Raw genomic sequence first — 20,688 nt, forward strand, 5'->3', positions numbered from 1 at the left:
TTGCCATACATCATCAGCAGGAATGCAGAGTAGTTTTTAACTTTGTTGACGACAGAGGACTGTTGTTGCACGAAGAAACAAAGCACAGGCAAGGGAAGATGAACAGACTGTATAGATTTAAGTACTTTGGACTGGGGTGCTGAAAATAAAGAGATTGCCTGGGCTGGCACTGGCAGTGGATAGTAATGGCATACTCAAGGTGGAACTTAAATGTTTGGTAAAGAAAGTAATGAAGGGGTATGAGAGAATAGTATATGGAACTTGTCAAATATGGGATGAGCCATGGTGGTCTCTTTGGTCCTGTACATTCCTGTAGTCTGATTTAAAAGACTAGATTTTCAATATCCAGTACTTTCCCTCATATATGGAATTCAAAATAAAATACTGAAGAGGATGTTTCCTATTGGAATGAGATTTTTTTCATTTTAATGTTTTTCCTCTTTCATGGAGATCTGCTTTGGGCATTTGCTTGCACATAGAAGTGGCTCACCTGCGTTCAATATTCTTTTTAAGCTGCGTGGTCACATGGCGCTCTGGAGCTCCCGCGCAGTTGACTCACCAGCTTTTAAATGCAAAAACCACACATGCACGGATTTTTGAATGGGCTGCGCAGCCTGTTAAAGGGGCCACACGGTCCCCCAAAAATTAGAGAGAACATTGCTTAGGCCCTATTTATTTGGATTGAAATTGGCCATTTGGACCAGCTTGGAGAAGCTTGTGCTGTGAGAATGGGTGGGTGTATTGAGGAAGTACTTTATAACAAAAATATTCCTCTTAGTCTTTTTTCCTCTTTAATCTGTATTTACATTCATTCAATGTTTCTGTTTTAATCTCTGGACCCGAGGGAATTTTAATTCTACATGATTTGCCTAAAAAGGTGGTGGAAGCAGATTCAGTAATAACTTTCACAAGGGAACTGGATAAATACTTGAAACGGGAAAAATTGCAGGGATATAGAAAACGAGCAAGGGAGTGGGACTAATCGGATAGCTATTTTAAAGAGCCGGCACAGGCCCGATGGGCTGAGTGGTCTCCTCCTGTGCTGTACAATTCTATGAAATAACATTTACCTTCAGAATGTTGAGCTGCAACGACTCTCTGGGTGTTTATTTCCCCATATTTACAAGTAGCTCCTGATTATTTGGATGCCCTTTCTGTTTCTAAACTCTCACTTGTGTGAAAGATATGGATAATTGAGATCCTGACTGTCCCACATGTATGACTCTGAGAACCAATGTTTGATTACTTCATTCTGGATTATATTGCGTTCCTTCCCGACTTTACAATGTATTCTTACATGCTGTTTTTATGCTTTTTTGACTAGCTATGCGAAAGGAGATTTGGACATTTCATATGTTACCTCAAGAATCGCTGGTAAGTCAACTCCTTCGTGTTTCAGGGATAAAGCTACTTGCATAATTTGTCTCTTTAATAAACTGCTTCAACAGTCGATTTATTTTGTACCTGAAAGCCAGCTATTAACTGAGAATGACTTGTTCATGGTCTGTATTCATGTGTATCATCCCACTTCACATTTGTTAAACTTTTCAAATGTATGAATACAGGAAGCAGTGAATGTACTTACTGAATTGCTAACCTATTTAGAGATTTATTTTTTGCAGAAAACATTATTATAATAAAGCCCCTGTACCCACCAGAATTTCGCAACATACTGGTGATTTATATTAGAAACAAAACACTCTTGTATTTCTCAATGTGCTGTAATAACATCTTTAGCTACACCATTCTATATTGAAACTTTTGTATGCTTTAATTTGAAGTCTTGAACAGACAATTTTTATTTTTGTGTGATTCACGAAATGTTACCTCTGATCACCTAGCATTCACAAAAGAAATAATTCAGAAATGTGTTTTGAAAATATACAATTATTATAAGTCAAATAATTGGCGAACAGTACAATTAAGGGTGATCCACAATAAGCAGGTTCTGAATTAGCTCATGAAACATTGAGCAATAATTACAGCGTAGTTATTCTAATTACAATTCTCACAAATGTTTTCCACAGAGAATAACACAGTACAAGACAGTAATCTAATTAAGGAGTTCCAATGTCATTTGAATTAATTGTAATTTGTGACCATGCAGTTCTAGGCCAAGTATTTGTAATATATTTTATATTTTCCCCTAGTTATGTCATTTCCAGCTGAAGGCGTTGAGTCTGCAATCAAAAACAACATTGAAGATGTTAGATTGTTTCTGGATTCCCGTCATCCAGGTCATTACGCAGTTTACAATCTTTCGCAACGAACCTACAGGTCCTCCAAATTCCATAACAGGGTATGTACAACAATGCGAAGCTGCCACAGGTGAATTGAAATGAGAAATCTTCAATGCACTGCTCAAGCTCTGTGTTCTTAAATTTAATTCAAATTTATTTTTAAATGAAACTACATACATGTGTAGACTTTGAGCAGAATTGATTGTTATCTTGTGTTCTTAATGGTTGCTTCTGTCCTTTGTGTTTTGATGCTCTAGTCGATGCAGCTGCATGTGCAATAACATAACTGCCAAGTAGCTGTTCAGTTGAACTTTTTCTATTTATATAAAAAAAAACCTATCCACTGAATTCTTGTGGACAACATCCTATCAGACACCTTTGAATGTGGGAAATGGGGAGAGAAGAGAGAGAAAACACTGGTCACCCAACCTATTGTCATGTGTGCATCGTTTAATTGTGCCTATTTAAAAAAAAAAATGCATCATTGGATATACTGCTTATGTCCTTAAATTATGCTGCGTATCAAATCTTGAGGAAAAATGTTTAGAATATCAAAACAAAACACACTTGTTTATTCAATTCTAAGATTTTTTAAACAAGAAATAACTTCAAAATTGCTTTGATTTGAATGAGAGTTAACACAATGACCACCTCCTCATGACATTCAATGGCATGACATCAGAAACTTAACTTGACCAGCCACACACATACTGTGGCTCCAAGAGCAGGTCAGAGGCTGGGTTCTGCGGTGAGTACTCCCCTCTTGACTCCCTAAAACCTTTCTACTATCTACAAGGCACAAGTCAGGAGTGTGATGGAATACTCTCCACTTGCCTGGATGAGCACAGCTCCAACAACACTCAAGAAGCTCAACACCATCCAGGGCAAAGTAGCCCACTTGATTGGCACCCCATCCATCACTTTAAATATTCACTCCCTCCACCACCAGTAAACCGTGTCTGCAGTGTGTACCATCGACAAGATGCACTGCAGCAACTCGCCACAGCTTCTTCGGCAGCACCTCCCAAACCCGTGTCCTCTACCACCTAGAAGGACAAGGGTAGAAGGCATGTGGGTACACCACCTCCAAGTTCCCTTCCAAGTCGCACTCTATCCTGATTTGGCAATATATTGCCATTCCTTCATCCTCGCTGGATCACAATCCTTGAACTCCCTCCCTAATAGCACTGTGGGAGTACCTTCACCACACTGACTGCAGCAGTTTAAAAAAGCGGCTCACCACCAACTTCCCGAGGGCAATTAGGGATGGCCAATGAATGTTGGCCTTGCCAGTGATGCCCACATCCCATGAATGAATAAAAAAAATTAAAAATGTATTTTAGTATTTTATCGCAAATGTAACTTTACATCCTTTTCAATGCAAATTGAGTGAGATTTTTCATGTTGAAACGAGATTTGCATCAAAGGATGATGTCATCAAGAATTATCCGATGGTGTTCTGCGAAACAGGCAGTCCGATTCAAGGTTTCAAGGCGAGTGTCAGGGTACAGAAGGACGCTAGATCGGTTTACTGCAAGCCACGTTCCGTACCATATGCACTCAAGGAGAAAGATGAGCAAGTACTCAAAAGACTAGAGACTGAGAACATTATTTCTAAGATAGATCTATGTAATTGGTCTACACCCATTGTTGTTGTACCCAAGTCTGATGGTAAGGTAAGATTGTGTGGTGATTATAAAGTAACCGTAAACAGGTTCTAGAGGGTAATCTCCCCAATACATTGCCAAATGTAGAAGATTTGTTCACAACACTGACGGGTGGTCAGATCTTCTCAAAGTTGGATCTTATGAATGCCTACTTACACTAGATGAGGAGTCCATGTTATGCTTGACTACAAATACTCATCTAGGCCTATATCAATTTAATAGGCTACCATTTGGACTGTCTTCCGCCCCTGCTATATTCCAAGTGGTGATGAACCAGATTTTGCAAGGTATTGAAGGGGTAGTATGTTATTTAAATGACATACTAATTTCAGAACCAAATAGGCAAATTCATAATAACATATTGAATGAAGTCCTCAAATGGCTAGAGAAGGACAGTGTGAGTTATTTCAAAACTCCGTGGAGTACTTGGGGTACAGAGTAGACAAAAATGGTTTACATCCAACCAAGGGGAAGCTGGATGCAATCAGAAATGCAACCATTCCCAAGAATGTCACTGAACTTCGATCATTTTGGGTCTTTTGAACTATTTTGGGAAGTTCCTACAGCATTACATCCACTGAATGAACTATTGAAAAAACGAGTCTATTGGAAGTGGTCAGAAGAATGTGATACAGCATTCAAGAAGTGTAAAAGCAAATTGGTAGAAAGCACCATGTTAGTTCACTATGACTTATCTAAGAAGATCAAGCTAGCATGTGATGCCTCTTCGTATGGAGTTGGGGCAGTGATCTCTCGTGTATCACGTAGTGGGGAGGAGAGACCAATTGCTTTTGCTTCACACACTCTTAGTGCCAGTGAGCGTAATTATGTGCAGATCGAAAGGGAAGCTTTGGCATTAATTTTTGGGGTCAAGAAGTTCCACAAATACTTGTATGGTCATAAGTTTACCATCATTAAGGACCATAAACCCCTGACAGCAATCCTTTATCCAAAGTCCCCAGTTCCAACATCAGCTGCAGCCCGAATGCAGAGATGGGCTTTGATTTTGTCAGCATATACATATGATACTGAATACAGACGATCAGCTGACCACAGTAATGCTGATGCAATGTCTAGATTGCTTTCCCCATCACAAGTTACACCCGATAGGAAAGAAGTGTTTTATTTTTTATACATTGATGAACTGCCAGTCACAGCTGAAGAAATTGGTAGAGCAACCAAACGTGACCCAGTTATGTCAAATGTGTATGATATTGCAAATGGCTGGGCAAACCAGGTAACAAAGATATTCATCCATTCTTAATTAATTCCTACGAATGATCAGTCGATAAAGATTGTATCATGTGGGGTGCAAGACTAGTTATACCAAATAAATTCAGGTCCAAATTATTAGGAGACCTCCATAACCATCACCCGGGAATGTGCTTGACCAAGAATTTTGCACACAGTCATTTTTGGTGGCCAGGTCTAGATAAAGATATAGAGTACATCGTCAGTCAGTGTACGACATGTCAATCGGCAAACAAGAAACCACCATCAGTACCATTACAGCCATGGAAATGGCCTCTATGGTGTGGCAAAGGCTACATATCGATTTAGCTGAGCTAGAAGGACAATTGTTCATTGTGATTGATAGCCATTCAAAGTGGGTCGAGGTGTTTCCAATGTGGAAAATAACAAGTAAAACATTAGACATTTTACGAAGATTATTTTCTTCATTTGGCCTCCCAGAAGAGATTGTTTCTGATAATGGACCATAATCTCGTTCAGAAGAATTTGCACAGTTCACGAGCAAAAATGGTGTGAAACATTGTACCACCCTGCTTCAAATGGTGCAGCAGAGCGCACAGTACAAATTGTAAAACGTGCCCTCATCAAACAGATGTTGGATCCAAATCCAAAGAAACGACAGTTGTCGTTGGACCACAAATTGGCTAATTTGTTAATTACATATCATAATACCCCTCATACAACTACTGGTAGAACACCAGCAGAGTTGTTTCTCAAACGACAGCCACAAACCAGATTCTCATGGTTAAAACCAAACTTGGCACAGTCCGTAGAAGAGACACAATTAAGACAGAAAGAGAAATCATGATAGAGGTAGAGTAAAAGAGAGAAGTGTAAAATTAAATCAGAAGATGAGAGTGAAGACCATCACCATAAATGGTTAAAGTGGTTACCAGGAAGAGTGGTGAAGATATGTGGTCCTCGCACATATTTGGTGAAGATGTTTGATCATAGACAGGTTAGCTTTGTTCACATTGATCATATTTTACCTACAGACGTGAAAGTTGTTGAAGGTGGGAATGATTCAATTATTTCTGACTCATCAGATAGTTTTGATACAAGTAAAGTACCAGTACATATCCTACATCAGATGTAGTGGAAACAAGTCCAAGAGGAAGTCAGAATTTAAGTTTGAGTCCGAGTCAGGCAGACAAACCGTCTGAACTTAGAGTGAGCTCAAATGAAAAACAAGGGATTCGCTTGGAGGAAAACTTTTCTCAGGATCAGCCTCGAATGAGTTTAAAATTTCGACACCATGTTTGGAAGGTTCTGTTCGAGAGCGAAGGTATCCTCTTCGAAACAGAAAACGAGTGGTTAAGCTTGATTTGTAAATATGGCAAAATAAGTCCATATCTTTTGTTGTGTATGATGCAAGTTATGTATGATGATTATTTTGTTATAATTACTTCTTCATTAAGGAGGGAGAAGTGTAATATATATAGTTCCACTTGTGGACTACTGTGGCACTGTAGCCAGTATTGTGTAGAAATAAAGAAGGAACAGGTCACCTGATTGGAGTTCGGGAGTGTTCTGCCATCTTAAGGATGTGCGTGTTTTTGAGTTGTACTGAAGTTATAACAACGGGATGTGGGCATTGCCCATCCCTAATTGCCTGAGTAGCTTGCTAGGCCATTTCAGAGGCCTGTTAAGAGTCAACCACATTGCTGTGGGTCTAGAATCATGTGTTGACCAGACCAAATAAGGACGGCAGATTTCCTTCCCTGAAAGACATTAGTGAACCAGATTGTGAGGTTCTGTTCGAGAGCGAAGGTATCCTGGTCACCATTAATGATACTAGCATTTTAATTCAAGATTTAATTAACTGAATTTAAATTCCTCCACTGCCGTGGTGGGATTTGAACTCATGTTTCCAGATCATTCGTCCAAGCCTCTGGATTAGTAATCCAATAACATAACCACTATGCTACCGTACACCTTAAGTTCCTCGGTACTTAAATTATGCCATCTCTATCCCTCAACTTTCTCTCTTTTTTTTCCTCTCCTGAAGATGGACACATAACAGAAAAGTAATCGAGCCTTCCAATTCCTCATGTATTGTTCTTCATGTATTTTTTTTTGTTTCAAAAATATACTTTATTCATATAAAAATTTTCACGATACATTGGAAAATAGTTCAGTACATTGCGGTCAGCAATTCCATTTGGATGCTGACAGCAGTTCCATACAATGAACATGCGTGCATTTCATTTCAAGGTACAGTTTAGTACAATCCGCAAATCACGTTACATGTAGTACTGTGCAAATAAGGGTATTACATGGAGCAGATAAGAACAGGTTTACGTTATATTTCAATACCAATCACGAATCATGTTACATGTAGCACTATGCAGATGAAAGCAGTACGCCGAATGGATGAGACTACATTAACATTTCTTTACAAGTTACTGAACAGTGCAGAACTTTCATTATACATGGCACAATACAGGTGTTTTTCAGTACATGGTGCTCTATGTATACTAGCAAATTAACAAGTACAGCCCGAGGGGGGTCTGATTCCATCCCTGGGTTTACAATGGCAGAAGGGCTTTCAACTATGGCTTTTCCCCATTGTGCCTTTGCGGCGACTGCGCCAACCTTTAGTGCGTCCCTCAGCACATACTCCTGGACCTTGGATTGCGCCAGTCTGCAACACTCGGCCGTGGACATCTCCTTGCTCTGGAAGACCAGCAAGTTTCCGGAAGACCAAAGTGCGTCTTTCACCGAGTTGATGGCTCTCCAGCAGCAGATGATGTCTGTCTCGGTGTGTGTCCCTGGGAACAGTCCGTAGAGCACAGAGTCCTGTGTTACGGAGCTGCTCGGGATGAACCTCGACAGCAACCACTGCATCTCATTCCAGACCTGCCTTGCAAAAGGGCAATCGTGAAGGAGGTGGGTGACAGTCTCATCCGCACCACAGCCAACTCGGGGGCATAGCGCCGTGGCGGTGAAACCCCTGCTGTGCATGAAGGATCTGATGTGTAGGGCCCTTCTCACCGCCAACCAAGCTACGTCTTGTGCTTGTGTGAAAGCTCTGGCGATGAGACATTCTGCCAAACGAGTTCGACAGTCTGCTCGGGGAACCGCCATCTCCTCTTTCCATAAGGTCCAGGACCTTACGTGCCTTGTGGTCAAAGGTGTGTTTCTTGAAAAACGTTTCCATGAAGGACAGGTGGTGAGGCATGGTTGGAGCGTTCTGCGGCAGCCTGGCCAGACCCATCCTTCGCAACACCGGGGACAGAAAGAATCTCAGCACGAAGTGACACTTGGTGTTTGCGTACCAAGGGTCTATGCACAGCTTGATGCAGCCGCACACAAAAGTGGCCGTCAGGATGAGGGCCACGTTCGTAATGTCCTTTCCTCCTTTGTCCAAAGATTTGTACCTCGTGTCTCTGCGGACACGGTCCATTTTCGATCTCCAGACGAAATGGAAGACGGCTCGGGTGACTGCCACGGCACAGGAGCGGGGTATGGGCCAGACCTGCGCCACATACAACAACACCGAGAGCACCTCACTCCTGATGACCAGGTTCTTTCGTGGAGCACAGCTCCCACCATCCCAGTTTCTGTTTGGTTTTAGCGATACGCTCCTTCCAGTTTTTGGCGCCGCCCCGTCTGCTCCGAACCATATTCCTTCAGGTAATCTGACTTCACGGTGAAGGGAATAAAGGGTCGCTTGGCCCAGCTTCCAAAGAACTTGGCCTTGCTTTTGCTTTCGCTTTTGTTCTTCGTGTATGAACCAAGTCAACCTGTTAGGGACATTGTAGCTGAGTCTGATCCTGTGCTCACTTGACATCCACACATTTCAACAGGCGTCACTGATTAGCAATTGGGAGCAAAGTTTCTAACGAATTTGGTTCCCTCATCAGTCCAGGATCACTTATTGTACACTCACTGCTTGTCATATGGCTGACATTGACTAACTCAGCACAGATTGTGGAATCAATCTGAGCCGCCTTGTTCTATGTCAGCTGTGGCTCAATGGGCAGCAATCTCGCCCCTGAGTCAGAAGGTTGGGGATTCAAATCCCACTCTAGAGACTGGAGCACAAAAGTCTAGGCTGACACTCTAGTGCGGTGCTGAGGGAGTGCTGCATTGTCAGAGGTGCTGTCTTTCGGATGAGACGTTAAACCAGTGTCTACTCTCTTGGGTGGATGTAAAAGATCCCATGGCACGATTTCAAAGAAGAGCAGGGGAGTTACTCCAGTGTCCTGGCCAATATTTAGCACTCATCAAAATAACAAAAAACAGATTATCGGGTCATTACTACATTGCTGTTTGAGGGAGCTTGCTGTGCGCAATTTGGCTGCCGTGTTTCCTACATTACAACAGTGACTACACTTCAAAAGTACTTCATTGGCTGAAAAGCGCATGGGGATGCTTGGTCACATTAAATCCTGAATTCATTTGGTTTTAAACTTGCTGAATTGTGTAAAATTAGCCGCCATTTATGTCTTTGGAATGAACAGAAGCATATAATTAGAAGTGAAAAACGAATTTTATAGTCTACTTTAATCTGTCCAATTTAACAGTTACAACTGCAAATTTTTGTTCATGGCAAGCTTTGAAAAAATTGCTACTTGTTTTAGTCCGAGACTGGAATAGTCATTTAAATATAAAGGTTAATTTTGCCACAGGGTGAACTTGTCCTTAGACTTGATCAATTTTGTATATCCTGGCCAGAGTTCACAAGCATTATACTGCAGTGTTGTGTCGAAATAAGTAATTCCAACAAAAAGAGAAAAACTTGCAATTATACAGCACCTTTCACACCCTCAGGACATCGCAAAGCGCTTTCCGCCCAATTAAGTACTTTTAAAGTGTAGTCACTGTTGTAATTTTGGCCACGATACCAGGAGAACTCCCCTATTCTTCAAAATAGTTCCATGGGATATTTTACATCCATCTGAGATGGCCTTGGTTTAACTTCTCATGCGAAAGATGACACCTCCGATAATGCAGCACTCCTTCAGGACTGCATTGGAGTGTTAGATTAAAACTTGTGCTCAAGGCTCTGGAATGGGACTTGAATCCACAACCTTCTAACTCTAGAGGCGAGGGTGCTACCAACTGAGCCATAGCTGATACATAACCCCCCCCCCCAAAAAAAAAATCTACTGGCACAAACTTAAATATACTTCCTTTGTATCGGTAAATGTGATGCTTGAACTTCGCAAAATTAAACTGATGCAGCAATGTTCAGGATTTTATTTGGATGTATATCACTGAGATATAATACTGGTTTCAGTAACGTATGGGAATATTTTGTAAAACATGTGCTCTGCTTTTGATAACAGGTTTCTGAATGTGGTTGGCCAGCAAGACGTGCCCCAAGTCTGCAGAACTTGTACAATATTTGCAGGAATATGCACTTATGGTTGAAGCAAGATCAGAAGAATATTTGTGTTGTCCATTGCCTTGTAAGTAGTGCCGAAATTTATCTGCCAAAAGGCAAATTGATTGTTGGAAAGGGGGCATCCGAGAGGTGATCTGATAGAGGTGTATAAGTTGGCTAAAGGAATAGAAAATTATTCTCATTACTTAAATTAAACTGAGAGTAGGACGAGGGGACTTGGGCTCAAAATGGTAAAAGGTAAATTTAAGGCTGATATCAACCAGTAGTTCTTCACACAGAGTGATTTGCTCTTTGATAGGATATCGAGACAGTCGTGGAGGCAAAAACCCTGACATTGTTTAAGAAACAATTAGATGTGACACTTGGGGACTGTAGTTTCTTTCTGGATGGATGAATTAAGATGGGCTGATAGGCATTCCTCACCCGCAACAATAAGTATCTTTTACAGATTTTACTGTGTGAAGATGTTTAATAAACACACTGCTGTTTTTAGTAACGTGAATAGAATTTAATGAGCATGTTGATGCAGACATACAGGACTGACTTTAAGTGGTCTCTTATCTTTAGAGTCAGGGTCACCCTACTGACATCACATTAAAGAATTGTCAATACAAAGTTATCTTTACTATTGTTATTTGTTCCTTTTATTTTTGTGAACAATTCCTATATATGTGAGATACAGTCAGGGATTCAAGAATGATTAGGTGGAATGCTCATAGCAAATATATTTCCAGTTTAATTATTTAATTCCTTTCTAAATTACTTTTGAAAACTCCAAAATAAGCACTAACTTCTCCGAGGAAGCCGATAATTTATGACACTTTAATTTCCTCATTGATTCTCGTGTGCAGGAAGACATCTCGTGTCTCAAAATGTGTACATTAAAGAGAATGTGACTGGATTTTAAGTAGGAGGAGAAAAGGGTGATGGGGAGAAGCAATGGCATGATTAAAGAGAAGACTTGAAGCAGTTTCTCAAAGCAGGAGATGGAAAACCAGAGGGAATTGGGACGGGAAGATTCAGCGGACAGGAGCACAGTGGCTGAATAAGCGAGCATCAACGGTGGAGTGCAGGGAATGGAGGGGCAGGAGAAGCCCTAGTGTTTAGAGGATTAAGGGTGCATATCAGGTTAGTAAGGTGGGAGAAAATCACTAAGGTCGGGCAAGACAAGGCTATGGAGAGATTTGAAATGAAGAAATTAAGATTTTGAAGTTACTCGCTGAGGCTTGGGGTGCCTAAAGCTTGGCGAAGATAGAAGTGATGAGAGTGCAGGACTTTGTGAGGACGCAGACTGTAGTGTTTTGAATGTATTGAAGTTTGTGGAGGATTGAGGCAGTGAGGCTGACTAGGAGACTGTTGAAGAAGTCGAGCCTTCAGGTCATGAAGGCATGGTTTTGCTGATGGATGGAGATAATGGCAGAGGTGGGTAGTGTTGTGGAGGTGAAGGAAATGGTCTTAGTAACCAAGAGGATGTGGGGGACGAAGCTGGTTGACTAATTATGCTGACTCCTCCTTGGCTGGCAGTTGTGGAATTTGATGATGTCCAGGCCAGAGGAATGCAGGTATTGAGCTGAAGCAAATTTACTGGAGGAGGCAGAATGGTAAAGCTGGATGATGTTTGTATACGTAGGAGCAAACTCCAGTTTGTGGTACTGTTGGGGAATTGGTTGTGTAAAGGGTTTGACACAGGGGCTTCTGAGACCTACCTGGGTTTGATACTATCCCTGGCCAATTGAAATTTGGGCAGTTCCGAGTGGGATACAACATTGCCCCTAACTTGAAATTAATTTGCAATCTCACTCCAAATTGCTAAGAGGAGTTGTTCTGGGATGTTATAGTGGGTGCTCTTGTAATTGGGAAAAGGGAGCTTTACTCTGCAGTTAATGCTGACATTGGGTAACACAGGTGTGAAAAGTGTTCCCATCCCCAGCATGACATACTTTACTTTAATGAATCAAAAATTAATGTAAACATTTAATTAAAAATATAAAGGTGCTGTTACCGATGAAATAAAAATGTTGTCCTCTCCAGCATTGACGTGTTTGACTCTCATTAGAGGTCTTGGGTTTGAATGCCAGCCTGTACTATAGGAGATTGGCATTGATGCTTGATTGGACTGCAAGATGGAATGCTTTGCAGCAGTAGATGCATTAGCACTAGTCCACCTTCTGTTGCATCTCCTTCACTTGCCCTTGAAGTAGGATTGGGAAGGCACTCACAAACATTGGTAGCAGCGATCGTTCTATTGTGCCAATAACTGTGTGCCTGAACTGGTGAGTCTGCCTACCCAAGCCAAAAATGTGCTCAAACATTTATATTATTTACCTAGAGTTGGGTGGTAGGCATTATGTGTTTTTTTCATACCTATGGATTTCTATTCAAATCTTTTACAACAGGATGGCCGAGCTGCATCTGCAGTGGTGGTCTGTTCTTTTCTGTGCTTTTGTCGTCTCTTCACCACTGCTGAAGCTGCAGTGTACATGTTCAGTATGAAAAGGTCACCACCTGGTATATGGCCTTCTCACAAAAGGTATGTTTCATTTAGTTTTCTAAGATAAAGCTGATGGGAGGACCATGTTAAGTGCACCAAACATTGTTGAATAGAGCAATACCATTCAGTTGTGCAGCTTGTTGATACACTAACTAGAACATAAGACAATTAAAACTGCTTGTGTGCCGCTCTTAGTAATTGGGGAACAGGTTACTTTCCCTCTGTCTTTTCATGGGGATAAGATATCTTCCAAAATGTGAAGTGGGAGGAGAAGAAATTCTAAGTTTGCTTGTTGTAAGTTCTACTAATACAAACTGTTACTGCGAGGTTTCATTCAATAGCAGCTGAAATTGCAACAAATCACAATTCAGGAAGTAGATAGCATGCCAATCAAAGGCAAACAAAACGGGTACATAAATTTAAAATAACAAGACACTGACCTTTCACCTCAGGGATCTGGATTTAAATCCAGCTCAGACTGATAGGATAAGAGTCCCCTCTGATTGTACGGACACTATCCAATTGAGAGTTTGGGGAGAGTCGATGGAGCTTTATTCTGCATCTGGCTGTCCGACACCTGACCTGGGAATGCCTGCTGTGGCCAATGAGTACATGAAATGAAAAGAGTTCCATTTTCCATTACTTACGTCTCTTGCTTAATGAACAAAAAAACAAATACCAAGAACATACAGAAAAACAGCAAAAGATAAAAGAAGAATTATGACTTATTTTGTAGGATCTCACAGAATCTGATATAATCTTTGGTTTTAGCTGTGCTTTTATATCTAGTCAAAGAAAGACGGACTTGCATTTATACACAGGATGTCTCAAAACACTTTACAGCCAATGAAGTACTTTTGGAGTGTAGTCACTGTTGTAATGTGAGAAACACGGCAGCCAACTTGCGCACAGCATACTCCCACAGAGAATCTGTTTTTGTTATGTTGATTGAGGGATATATATTGACCAGGACACTGGGATAACTCCCCTGCTCTTCGAAATAGTGCCATGGGATCTTTTTCAAACACCTCGATTTAACTTCTCATCCGAAAGACAGCACCTCTGATAGTGCAGCACTCCTTCAGCACTGTCGGCCTAGATTTATGTGCTCAAGTTCCTGGAGTGAGACTTGAACCAACAACCTTCTGACTCAGAGGCGAGTGCACTACCCACTGAGCCACAGATGACACTATGATAAATGAGATGAACGAGATATTCATTCATATCTTTCATTTTAACTCTTCAAGATATGTTGTTTGGTCTCATCTGCCCCATCAAAGGGTGGATTGATGATGCTTTATCACAGGGAGGGAGGCCACCTTAGTTGACAGACATGGTGTTTCACTGGTTATTGGACAGGTTCCTGTTCCCGCGACTGGGGAATATCGCAAAGCTTGGAGCAAATAGCTTAGAATAGAAGGGATTTCCCACTAATTTGTTTTGTGCTACAAGCTCACAAAAAGTCGGCACAAAATGTTTACTCATTATTAAATTATGACTGCCCAGTTTAGCATAAATTTTTGATTGATTGAAACCATCCATTTATCCTTGTAAATCCAGAATATAATTTATCATAGCGACACAGAAATTAATTAGGCTATTAATAAACTCAGTTTACAAATAGATTTATTATAAAAGTGACCATTTCAAATCCTTAGCAGAAAATATTAAAACTTATCATGTGCATTCAGGTTAAACTAGTAAACAATTGGAATTATTTCTAATAGTGTGGTGAAGTATTGAACAGTCAAATACAGTAAAAAAATAATCCTTACCAACGGATCCATTGCAGACCCAATCCACGTCTGGACTGGGGTCCGGGCGCCATCGCTCCAACCCTCTTCTCAATCTTCCTCACTGTCATGCTCCACCTCACAATCAACATGCTCCCCACTGGAGTGGAACTAAACTACAGAACCAATGGGAAGCTGTTTAACCTTCGCCGCCTCCAGGCTAGGTCCAAGACCACCCCAACCTCTGTCGTCGAGCTACAGCACGCGGACAATGCCTGCGTCTGCGCGCATTCAGAGGCTGAATTCCAGGATACAGTCGACGAATTTACTGAGGCATACGAAAGCATGGCCTTACGCTAAACATCCGTAAGACAAAGATCCTCCACCAGCCTGTCCTCGCCGCACAGCACTGCCCCCCAGTCATCAAGATCGACGGCGCGGCCCTGGACAACTTGGACCATTTCCCATACCTCAGGAGCCTTTTATCAACAAAAGCAGACATTGATAAGATTCAACATCGCCTCAGTGTGCTAGCGTAGCCTTCAGCCACCTGAGGAAAAGAGTGTTCAAAGACCAGGGCCTCAAATCTACCACCAAGCTCATGGTCTACAGGGCTGTAGTCATACTCGCCCTCCTGTTTGGCTCAGAGGCATGGACCATGTACAGTAGACACCTCAAGTCGATGGAGAAATACCATCAACGATGCCTCTGCAAGATCCTACAAATCCCCTGGGAGGACAGACGGACCAACATTAGCGTCCTTGACCAGGCCAACATCCATTGAAGCACTGACCACACTTGATCAGCTCTGCTGGGCAGGCCACATGGTTCGCATGCCAGACACGAGAATCCCAAAGCAAGCGCTCTACTCAGAACTCCTTCATGGCAAACGAGCCAAAGGTGGACAGAGGAAATGTTACAAGGACACCTTCAAAGCCTCCCTGAAAAAGTGTAGCATCCCCACTGATACCTGGGAGTCCCTGGCCAAAGACCGCCCTGCGTGGAAGAAGCGCGTCCGAGAGGGCGCTGAGCACCTCGAGTCTCGTCACCATGCAGAAATCAAGCGCAGGCAGTGGAAGGAATGCGCGGCAAACCTTTCCCGCCCTCCTTTACTCTCAACGACTGTCTGTCCCACCTGTGGCAGGGACTGTGGCTCTAGTATTGGACTGTTCTGCCACCTAAGGACTCATTCTAAGAGTGGAAGCAAGTTTTCCTCGATTCCGAGGGACTGCCTATGATGATGATAATAAAAGTTGTCTAGGAGCAGCTCACAAAGTTGAAAATCAATAAAGATCTTTGAATTCTTTTTATAGAACCTAAGGGGAAGTACTCAAAGAAATAAGGAAGTTTGTTCAGTGAAAACCAAATATAGTCTTTTGTATGAATTATGTGTCAGCCTCTGGTGCTTAATTTATCTGGTGCGCCTTGGCAAGAGAAACTGAACTGGGTCACAGCAAGCAGTCCTGTAACATTTATGTCTATAATTCCTAAAAGCAGTTTTCTTTCTGGTAATTCTCAGCAGCTTGTTCTGATGAGATTACAGGACGAATACACTGTTCACAAAACAACTCAGAATGAGAACAGTACAGCAAATGCCCGAGCTCCTCCCTTCAGCAGATTACTGGGCGACCTAACACTGGCTTGTCCACCCCAGTTATCAGCTGGTCCCAAATATTACTATCCCTACAGTGCTGCCAAAGCCCAAGCCTCATTGAGTGTTCCCAGACTCGTGCTCCCCGATGTCTGCCCTCATCAGATCTGCCAGACTTTAACCTTTTTGCACCCATATGCCAACCCTGGGACCCACTATTCCCTACTTCCGCACTTCCTCCCATCCTGACTTCCCAATACCCCGCTGTTGTTTCACTTACATGTACTTGCCACACTCATCAAGCCTCTCCCTCCATGATCCCACCATCTGTCTCCACTTTGATATACCGTGTTGCTGCTTTTTCTGGGTACGAACGGTTAAAAAATTAGTACATAGGTGTGAAGTAACATGTGTGGGAGCCAGAAAGATGGATTCGAAAATAAATGGGAGAGAGAGCAGACATAGCACAGTAAAGACATAAAAGCAGTGAGAAAAATATTCATAGACAGTTGTCACAATGAAAAAAGCATCAGAACCATTGAGATTTGCTGGCAAACACAGGCACAGAATGAGAGAGCAGGAAATTAGAGAATTCTGTTATTTCTTCTTCAGGAGCAATTGCACGAGATTTAACTATTATTTAGTGAAACTTTGTGTGGCATTTAGTTCTAATACCCCTCTAGTTAGAAAATGGAATCCCCTCTGATTGACCATAAGCAAAACCATTGGACAGCTGTGTTTTATTGAAATACCTGACACAAAATTTGAGTTGCAGTAATAACTAACTACTGAGCAAGAACAAGGCCTTGGACAAGCTCAGGGAAGGTTGAACATTCAGTTTGGCCAATCTGAAATTGTACTGGCAAGAGTACACAGTGTTCAGTTCCCAGCGGTGCTCTTTTTGTTTACATATATAGTTCAGTACTATGCTACTAGATATTTGTACCTTTCCCCTTGTGTTTATAGATATGTGGAATACATGTGTGACATGATGGCAGAAGAGCCTATAATACCCCATAACAAACCTATCATGATCAGGTCAATTGTGATGACACCTGTTCCTTTATTTAACAAACAACGTAATGCTTGCCGCCCGTTCTGCGAGATATACGTGAGTGATGATCGAGTAATGACCACTTCTGAAGAATACGATAAATTGAGGTAAATACTGCTGAGTTATCTAGTTGTCTACAGTTTATTAGCACAGTTTCTGCACCCATGTGATCTCTGTTTCAATCCAGCTGGACTGATGGGATGAAAATCGCATTTCCCTGCTGTCCAAAGGGGACGAATCTTCTGGAATTTTTTGAGGATGTTTCCAGTAAAGTGGACAAAGGAGAACCAGTTGATGTGGTATATTTGGACTTTCAGAAGGCTTTCGACAAGGTCCCACACAAGAGATTAATGTGCAAAGTTAAAGCACATGGGATTGGGCGTAGTGTGCTGACATGGATTGAGAACTGGTTGTCAGACAGGAAGCAAAGAGTAGAAGTAAATGGGTACTTTTCAGAATGGCAGGCAGTGACTAGTGGGGTACCGCAAGGTTCTGTGCTGGGGCCCCAGCTGTTTACATTGTACATTAATGATTTGGATGAGGGGATTAAATGTAGTATCTCCAAATTTGCGGATGACACTAAGCTGGGTGGCAGTGTGAGCTGCGAGGAGGATGCTATGAGGCTGCAGAGTGACTTGGATAGGTTAGGTGAGTCGGCAAATGCATGGCAGATGAAGTATAATGTGGATAAATGTGAGGTTATCCACTTTGGTGGTAAAAACAGAGAGACAGACTATTATCTGAATGGTGACAGATTAGGAAAAGGGGAGGTGCAACGAGACCTGGGTGTCATGGTACATCAGTCATTGAAGGTTGGCATGCAGGTACAGCAAGCGGTTAAGAAAGCAAATGGCATGTTGGCCTTCATAGCGAGGGGATTTGAGTACAGGGGCAGGGAGGTATTGCTACAGTTGTACAGGGCCTTGGTGAGGCCACACCTGGAGTATTGTGTACAGTTTTGGTTTCCTAACTTGAGGAAGGACATTCTTGCTATTGAGGGAGTGCAGTGAAGGTTCACCAGACTGATTCCCGGGATGGCGGGACTGACATATCAAGAAAGACTGGATCAACTGGGCTTGTATTCACTGGAGTTCAGAAGAATGAGAGGGGATCTCATAGAAATGTTTAAAATTCTGACGGGTTTAGACAGATTAGATGCAGGAAGAATGTTCCCAATGTTGGGGAAGTCCAGAACCAGGGATCACAGTCTAAAGATAAGGGGTAAGCCATTTAGGACTGAGATGAGGAGAAACTTCTTCACCCAGAGAGTGGTGAACCTGTGGAATTCTCTGCCACAGAAAGTTGTTGAGGCCAATTCACTAAATATATTCAAAAAGGAGTTAGATATAGTCCTTACTACTAGGAGGATCAAGGGGTATGGCGAGAAAGCAGGAATAGGGTACTGAAGTTGCATGTTCAGCCATGAATTCATTGAATGGCGGTGTAGGCTCGAAGGGCCGAATGGCCTACTCCTGCACCTATTTTCTATGTTTCTATGAATCAGCCACTTTGCAGTTGCAGGGTTTGTCAGGACAAAACTATCCATAATTTCCCACTAAATTGGCAAACTTACTCAGCTATAACTTGGCTATTGTCGGAAGTGCTGATAAATCACATTGATTTGACTGAGAGAATAACAGCAATGTGCACTGCTTGGTAACGCACTGCTCCATACTGACCAAACCTAGTTCATTGACCACATCTTCAGTTCCCTGCCCTCCCCTTTTTCTCCCGAATCCTGCTCAATGACAATTAACCCCCTTTCTCTGTCCCCCACCAGCCACCCTCACCCTTCCTCATTTTGTGAAGTACCTTGGGGCGTTTCACTATGTTAAAGGTTATATATAAATGTAAGTTGTTACATTGAGTCATTGCTTAAATCCATTAGGCAACGGTATGGTGGCAACTATTGGCCTCAGTGTACACAAACTGAAAAGGGGAAAGATTGGCTCAGGTTTGCCAGCCCAGATCACTGTCTAACATCTCCTCTTGGAAATGCATATAGACATAGACATAGAAAATAGGTGCAGGAGTCGGCCATTCGGCCCTTCGAGCCTGCACCGCCATTCAATGAGTTCATGGCTGAACATGCAACTTCAGTACCCCATTCCTGCTTTCTCGCCATACCCCTTGATCCCCCTAGTAGTAAGGACTACATCTAACTCCTTTTTGAATATATTTAGTGAATTGGCCTCAACAACTTTCTGTGGTAGAGAATTCCACAGGTTCACCACTCTGGGTGAAGAAGTTTCTCCTCATCTCGGTCCTAAATGGCTTACCCCTTATCCTTCGACTGTGACCCCTGGTTCTGGACTTCTCCAACATTGGGAACATTCTTCCTGCATCTAACCTGTCTAAACCCGTCAGAATTTTAAAGGTTTCTCTGAGATCCCCTCTCATTCTTCTGAACTGCAGTGAATACAAGCCCAGTTGGTCCAGTCTTTCTTGATATGTCAGTCCCGCCATCCCGGGAATCAGTCTGGTGAACCTTCGCTGCACTCACTCAATAGCAAGAATGTCCTTCCTCAAGTTAGGAGACCAAAACTGTACACAATACTCCAGGTGTGGCCTCACCAAGGCCCTGTACAACTGTAGTAACACCTCCCTGCCCCTGTACTCAAATCCCCTCGCTATGAAGGCCAACATGCCATTTGCTTTCTTAACCGCCTGCTGTACCTGCATGCCAACCTTCAATGACTGATGTACCATGACACCCAGGTCTCGTTGCACCTCCCCTTTTCCTAATCTGTCACCATTCAGATAATAGTCTGTCTCTCTGTTTTTACCACCAAAGTGGATAACCTCACATTTATCCACATTATACTTCATCTGCCATGCATTTGCCCACTCACCTAACCTATCCAAGTCACTCTGCAGCCTCACAGCATCCTCCTCGCAGCTCACACTGCCACCCAACTTAGTGTCATCCGCAAATTTGGAGATACTACATTTAATCCCCTCGTCTAAATCATTAATGTACAATGTAAACAACTGGGGCCCCAGCACAGAACCTTGCGGTACCCCACTAGTCACTGCTTGCCATTCTGAAAAGTATCCATTTATTCCTACTCTTTGCTTCCTGTCTGCCAACCAGTTTTCGATCCACGTCAGCACACTACCCCCAATCCCATGTGCTTTAACTTTGCACACTAATCTCTTGTGTGGGATTTTGTCGAAAGCCTTCTGAAAGTCCAAATACACCACATCAACTGGTTCTCCCTTGTCCCCACTCTACTGGAAACATCCTCAAAAAATTCCAGAAGATTTGTCCAGCATGATTTCCCTTTCATAAATCCATGCTGACTTGG

General features: G+C 42.3%; 1 protein-coding gene across 4 annotated transcripts in view; it reads left to right on the forward strand.

Moving 5' to 3' along the window:
- The window catches only part of gak (cyclin G associated kinase), a 136,423-nt gene that overhangs the window by 81,502 nt on the left and 34,233 nt on the right, over positions 1-20,688 (forward strand). For all 4 annotated transcript variants that reach the window (XM_070886283.1, XM_070886291.1, XM_070886296.1 and 1 more), the window contains 5 exons: positions 1,325-1,374; positions 2,151-2,299; positions 10,453-10,575; positions 12,908-13,041; positions 17,293-17,487. In XM_070886283.1, coding sequence (XP_070742384.1) covers positions 1,325-1,374; positions 2,151-2,299; positions 10,453-10,575; positions 12,908-13,041; positions 17,293-17,487 — 651 coding nt within the window. The remainder of the gene's footprint in view (positions 1-1,324; positions 1,375-2,150; positions 2,300-10,452; positions 10,576-12,907; positions 13,042-17,292; positions 17,488-20,688) is intronic.

This window comes from Pristiophorus japonicus, chromosome 1 (genome assembly GCF_044704955.1).
Source record: "Pristiophorus japonicus isolate sPriJap1 chromosome 1, sPriJap1.hap1, whole genome shotgun sequence".
NCBI classification, from domain to species: Eukaryota; Metazoa; Chordata; class Chondrichthyes; family Pristiophoridae; genus Pristiophorus; species Pristiophorus japonicus.